This window comes from Solanum tuberosum, unplaced genomic scaffold (assembly GCF_000226075.1).
Source record: "Solanum tuberosum cultivar DM 1-3 516 R44 unplaced genomic scaffold, SolTub_3.0 scf00052, whole genome shotgun sequence".
NCBI classification, from domain to species: domain Eukaryota; kingdom Viridiplantae; phylum Streptophyta; class Magnoliopsida; order Solanales; family Solanaceae; genus Solanum; species Solanum tuberosum.
In genome coordinates this window covers 1,859,696-1,866,743 of record NW_006238977.1, presented here as the reverse complement: position 1 = coordinate 1,866,743, position 7,048 = coordinate 1,859,696, and the positions used below count along the sequence as shown (strand labels likewise).

General features: G+C 26.6%; 1 protein-coding gene across 1 annotated transcript; it reads right to left on the bottom strand.

Annotated features, from left to right (window-relative positions):
* Nucleotides 1-3,111: 3,111 nt before the first annotated feature.
* On the bottom strand, nucleotides 3,112-4,055 carry LOC102578509 (uncharacterized). The gene has a single exon (XM_006344014.2). It carries the CDS (start codon nucleotides 4,004-4,006, stop codon nucleotides 3,509-3,511), a length of 498 nt encoding a protein of 165 aa, XP_006344076.1. The 5' UTR covers nucleotides 4,007-4,055; the 3' UTR covers nucleotides 3,112-3,508.
* Nucleotides 4,056-7,048: the final 2,993 nt, after the last annotated feature.

Here is a 7,048-nt window from a genome sequence, read left to right as displayed (position 1 = left end):
GTCTAATAAATATTACATATTTCTTAAATGGGATCAAAAATACATATTTTAGTTGATTAGAAGTTAAATATACTTAACTAAATAATACAAGGATCAAAATTAAAACTTATTAGTGACTGAGGTCCAAAAGTATTATTTGTCTAAAAGAAATTCAAACACAATAATATGTTCGTGCGCACTACATATAAATTTGATAATAAATTCTTTCAAAATTGACTCTTTGCTAATACTTTCCATTAGAAATTTTCTAGAAATATAGCAATCGAGTAAATATTTTTCACGAAGAAATCGACATCCCAATTATAAACAACATATTTTTTTTCCAATTTATGTGATACTGAAATTTCATGAAATCGGATAAAAAAACTTTAACTTTTTTTTAATAATATTAATATATTTGAAAATTTTGTAAAAAATATTATAAATCATAATAAATAATTAAAAATTTAAAATATTTTAAAAACATATAAATAAATTTTAGTCTAAACTTGTTTGATTGACTATCAAATTTCAATTGTATCGCATAAATTAGGACGAAAAAATATCCATAATCTCACGGAATTGGGGGTGGGGAATCATGTGAGATCTGAGACACATTATTTAGTTAATTGGTATTGTTCCAGCTATTTTTGTCATTCTCTAATTATTATAATAATAGTAATATTATAATTATTATTTGGTTGTAACATGGACCTAATTTTGGAAGTATACATACATGCATGTATATTAGTGTACGGCTCAATTATTTTGCACCGTTTTTGTCCCCATCTTCAATTATTTTGTATTTATTCCTACTCCATATATATACTTTATAATAAACTTTTAAAATAAATTAATAATAATAATAATAATAATAATAATAATAAGAGATAAGGCTATAAAGTTTGAAGTACCATCAATTCAAGCATGACATATATACGAGTAAGATATAAATATATACAAATAAGATATATAATTCATATTTTTTTTTATATAATATTTTTTTTTATATTTTAAATTCTTTTAGTATAACTTCTGACTCTGCGATCGATAATAAATAACACCTTTGTTGCAAAAACTTGAAGAAATCCCACACAAGCCATAAAAGCAAGATATCACTTTGAGTAACATTACACATTGTTGTTAATGACAATATAATTGCTAGCTATAGATAAATTAACTTCTTTTTTAAATAACTAGTATTTGATTTTACTTTAGAAGTAAGAAGGAAATTGTCAACATATTTAAGAAACTCTAGGGTATATATACAATATAATATAATGCTTATTTTTTAAAGTGAGTGGCTATTGTATCAGTTTTTTAAAAAAAAAACCATAACTAATATAGTTTAACTTGTTATAACAAATTACATACCATGTATTATACTCCATTTATTTCATCATTTTATATAGCTTCTATATTGAACATAGATTTTTTATTTTACTTGTCCATTTTAGCAAATTAAGAGAATATTATTATTATTTTTTCTAATACTACCCTTAGTACTAAATAATGATATACGTAGTAATAGTCAAATTTAGAATTTACTAGAGCAAGATATATATATATATATATATATATATTGGCAATAGATTTTTCTTTTAGTGACAATTGAGTTAATGTCGTTGCATCCAGAGTTGCTAAAATCTTTAGCGGCATTTATATTGAGTGTTGGTTATAAATATTCATATTACATTATTGTCTCTGCATCATTTATCTTATCTTCTAGATGAGATAAATTAGTTCAAAAATTATAATCTCAAAATAATTTAATACACGTACCAAACGATTAAATATTAAATATTAAATAAGATGATATATTAAATATTAACATAATATAAAATCTTTAACATTTAGCCATTTATGTTTATGTTAATCATTCATAGATATAAGTCTTTAGCAAAAAGGAACCCCGCGTAAGCCATCGCAGCTGGTTATCACTTTGACCAACATTACACATGCTTATTAATGACACTATGATTGCTAAAAATTAAATTAATTAACTTCTTCCTTTGTATATAACTAATTTTTTTATTGACCAGGATCGTGGTGGAGTGATAAATTAAATATTCTATCATTCTTAATCAAAGGTCTGGAATTTGCCAGTTCAAGTCCCTGTGTGTACAAAGTTACCTTTGTTAGAGAGTGTTTTACCCCTCAATGTAGGACTTTCCGGCCTGAATCCAGATTTAGTCAGACTTCAATATGAATACCAAACACTGGATGAGAAACCAAAGAAATAATATAACTAATTGCTTTACATTAAAGGTAAGAAGGAAATTATTTACTAAGCTAACTATCAAAACAATCATTGAAGTTAACCTATTTTATTAATTAAATGACAGCTAAATTATTAATTAAGTTTGATAGTATTAAAGAAAAAGAGAACATTGAATAGTTTCATGGTTTTAATTCCCCCATTTGGCCTACATAGGTGCCCGTGACACGACTACATAACTAATTATTTCCAGATCATCCAAATCATAAAATAATGTAACCCCCCTAGCTAATTATGATTGATATAATTTGACAATTAGTGATATTAATTAAGTATTTCAAACCATGTTACTAGTTTAATTTCTTCATATCATGAAAACCAACCCCCCACAATGAAAAATGTGAAGGAAAATAGTGTAAAGAATTTTTACACACAATATAGAGTTGCGGATCGACAATGTGTTCGGTTATGAGTTTTGATAGAAATTCAACGTTTAATTAGTGTCGCAATCATACATATGTGTGAAAAAAGGTATAAACAAAGTTAAATATACATTCTAGAACTGAATACTCTCTCAATTCAGAATCACAATCTCTAGATTTTAGATTTGCCATTTTACGCAACAAAATTTTACTTTTTATTTCAAATCAACTTAAAATCGACTTTATGTTTTGCTTGGGACTTAGGATCAAGAAATTAGAATAATCAAAATGTGTTCGCTTGTTGAACTTGGCAGAAACCTAACATATCAAATCTGAAATTTTGAACCTCACACAACGTCTAAATTATGAAAGTATCAATGTGCATAAACATCGAAATTATACCTTAGAGAAATTATAGAAGAAATAACATATATACAAAATACAAGTTATATATATATATATATATATATATATTAAAGTTGAATTGATTTCTCAAAAGGAGGAAACTCTTGTATAACATTATAAAAAGTTCATATTGTGAAGCCCCAAAAATTTACAAGAAAGAGGAAAAAAACAAAAAACAATACTTTTCACCCTCTTCTATTTTTGAAGAGAGTTCAAAGTACAATATCCTCATCTTTGAGTACAACTTCCATAAGCACTCTCCAATCTCTCTCTCATAAATTTCATTGGGCTTATAATATCCCTTTTCAATCCAAATCTGCTACTATTAAATGCAGATGGAAAATAAATAAACATTAAAAAAGGATTAAAAATATCTACAAATATTAAAAAGTGAGAAAAAAAAACAAAAACAAAGAAAAGAAAATCACCCTTATGATAAGGGTAAACAAAAAAAATTGACTTTCTTTCGTACCAAAAACAAACTTTAGTCTTCAGAAATGCTGGTGAGATGAGGCCTCCACACAACAACCTTCCCGCTCTTACTCCTCCGGTGAGATGATGACTTCTTTAATTTTGGCATTGTACTATCACTCGAAAAATCGTGATCATCGGGGATGCTGATGTGGCATTTCTTATTATTGGTTGATTTTGTAGTAGTAATAGTATTTTTTGGTGATTTCTTGATTGAGGAGGATGTGATCCCGGATTTTTTCTTTTGTGGGACAGAAGATGCCGGAATCAAGAAGTATATACTTCCCCTTTTGAGCTCGGATTCCGGCGATAAGATCAGAATCCGGCGAGCCATTGTACCTTGAGAGCATGGTTTACTCAAAACATGATTAGGGTAATTTTTTAGAACTTCATAGGCTGTGATTGGACTTGTAATTTCTTCAACATGACCATTTAAATGTACAATACGAATTAAATCAAGTGCACCACAAGGAAGAACACAAGCCAAACAACACCTTAAACTATTTCCCATAATTTGATGAAATTAATCAAATCAAAGTTCTTTTTTAGAGAAAGAGAGAAAAAATGAATAAATTGTGTGAAGGTTTTTTTTGAATGTGATAACATTGAGTTGATTGGATTGGAAAGGGGGATGTTATATAGCAACAATCATACTCATGTGTGGACAAACAATAATGTGTAGTGAAATGACCAAAGTACCCCTTTAGGAATAATTTAATTTGTATTCACTAACTATAGTTTGAGGAACTTTTTTCTTACCACCTTTATTGCGGTGAAGTTAGAATTTCAGATTTATGAGTTCTGAATTTTATAAAATGACGACTTCAAATGTTAAATATCCAGATTTTAAATTTAATTTATGTGTATATATTTAGTGAAGTTTTAACATAAATATATAATTTGAATAAAAATGGTTGGATTCTATTGAACCCCTATATGGATGATTATCTATTGTTCTCTTTTAGGTCAATGACAAATATAACTTTAGCGTTGTGGATTCAACTCAATTTTGAATTTTAATTTAACATAAAGAATAGATATACATTCATAAAACAATAAAATTTTAATAAATATTAGATTTTGAACTCATAATTTAAAAATATATGAAGTTAGTGTTAAGAATAAATCCATCAATTAAAATTCTGAATTCGCCTCTATTTTATTAAAAGTTATTTTACATACATTACCAAAATATAGAAATTATATTCAAAATTATTTGACCTAGGATGCCTTCATTGAGTGTAATAATTTTGAGAATAAAATGCAATAATTGTGGATTTCTTGTACCATTTCGTGCAGTGTGTAAAAGAAAAGTGAGAGTTCAAACAACTTCAAGATATTTTATACTATCAATGTAATTTTACTTATTATAACAAATAATTTGATATTTTTAAGGTCTCAATCAATATTAATTGTAAAAGGTTATAAACTCAAAAGGGTGACAGAGTTGGTTGAGTAAGTGATCTCCCAAAATGAAGGTCACAGATTCGAAATTTCCTGAGCTTATCGCACATGGCTTACTTATCTAATGCATTTTACCTCTCCTATATAATTTGTGGACTCTTATACTAGAGCAAAATTTACCTTATATGCACCCGAAGAATAACAACTACGAGTTCACTCAATTAACAAAATAAAATTTGAAAAAGTTTACAAAATAATTTAAGGTACATATCACTTGGAACTCTACTTAAATTACCAAATTTAGCACCTACCATACCTAATAAACATATCAAAGCGTGTATATATGCTTATTGACCTACCAAATATGCATAAATTAATTTGTCAAGTACTAGAAAAATAGGAATTTGTATCATAAGTTACGATCTTTAATTTCTGATTGCTTGATATTTTTTTTGATTTTTAGCATCAATATTGACAAGTAATTTAGGACCTACTATCATTGGCAGACCTAAAGGTTAACTTACGAGGTCACGAGAAAACAATAATTTGTACTCATATTTTATGCATATTTGATTGTCAAACTAGTTCATTCGACATTATGGTAGTAATTAATAATACATAAACTTCATATTTTGAATCCGTCTATGCCCTCGTAAGGGATATTTATGGAATTCACAATTTTAGGAAGAAAAAGATTAGTTTAATAAGTTAAATTAAATTAATCCAAGTGTTAATGACATTCAATGGATCCCAACTGCAAGTCACCGTGAATATAGGCATTACAACTCTGCAGTCAGTCATTAGGTACGGAAAAAGGCAAAAATATAAATATCTTTTTTTAAAAATAAATAAATATCTTCTTTTTTAAAATAAACAAATAAATAAAATCTGCAAGTATTCTCTGACCTATACTCGTTTTTTTTAAATTAAAAAATAAAACTTAAAGACGATTTGTAATATAAATAATACTTTAAAATTTGTATTATTCCAAAGGGTTTAATTCTAATTAAAGATTGAAAATAAAATCTGATTAATGATGGGATCAGTTTGAAAATTTGAGCATCTTGGTCTTCGAGTAAAATAGGGTGAGATAATTTTTTCTTATTTGGAATTTCGATTAATCTAGATTTATACGTGTAAGGACCATTAAGGGGCAAATTCTACCCAATTGATAGGAAGAAAAATAAGTGTGTTTGTTTTTATTTACTTTTGATCGATTTGTAAGCAAAATTTCCAAAATATTATACTGAAAAATCAGTATATTACGTAGTTAAATATCATTGTAGAATGCCACTATACAACATGTTTTGCTCTATTTTCACTGAAACTTGTTTTTTTTTTTAAATTAATTAATTTTTTTTAAAAATAACCAATAAAATATGAGAAAATTAAATTTCTTCATGCCGAGCACACAAAATTAAATTTCTTCATGCCGAGCACACTTTAAAGAGTAAATAAAAATTTACACGCAAAACTTAAACGTGTAACCCTGATTCAAAATAAAAGAATCATATTTATTCCGCCATACTCATTATTAAATTAGGAAGGGTGAGATGCTTCTAATAGTGCAGGTTCTAACAGAGAGAGATCTTTATCCATGATTTATTTATTTATCTTATAAAGCAGTTAAATAGTGTGCTACAAAATAAATGGCATATTGACAAAACCAAAATTACAGTGGTCAAAGATATATTTTTTTAAAAATAGAATAGTATTACACTTTAGTTAATTTATTGAGTATTTATCTTTAATTATAGCTCTTAAATATATTTGTCTACTAAATCTTAGACTGATCAACCAAAACAAATCACTTAAATTTTCTTGCATCTCTAATAAGATTTTAACCTTAATTTCCCACGATATATTATATTTTCGTTCGATTGGCCATGAAATCATAATATTGTATGTTAGTGGCCGATATGTTTTTTTATTATCAAAAGATGTGATTGGATGAATCAAATCCGATTCCTCCATTCTTAATCAAAACTTTTAAATTTGAATTTTGAGAATATAGAAATTTCTAGTAAAGAGTACTTTCTTTTTAAATAGGTTCTATAAAATGTAAATCTGAAATAGTCGAACAATTCATTTCCAATATCAAATGATGTTTAAAAAATAGTGTAACATTAATTTTTACTTCAAACCATAG

Coding starts and splice junctions, on each gene's coding strand:
- LOC102578509 (XM_006344014.2), bottom strand. CDS start 4,006: ATGGGAAATAGTTTAAGGTGTTGTTTGGCTTGTGTTCTTCCTTGTGGT.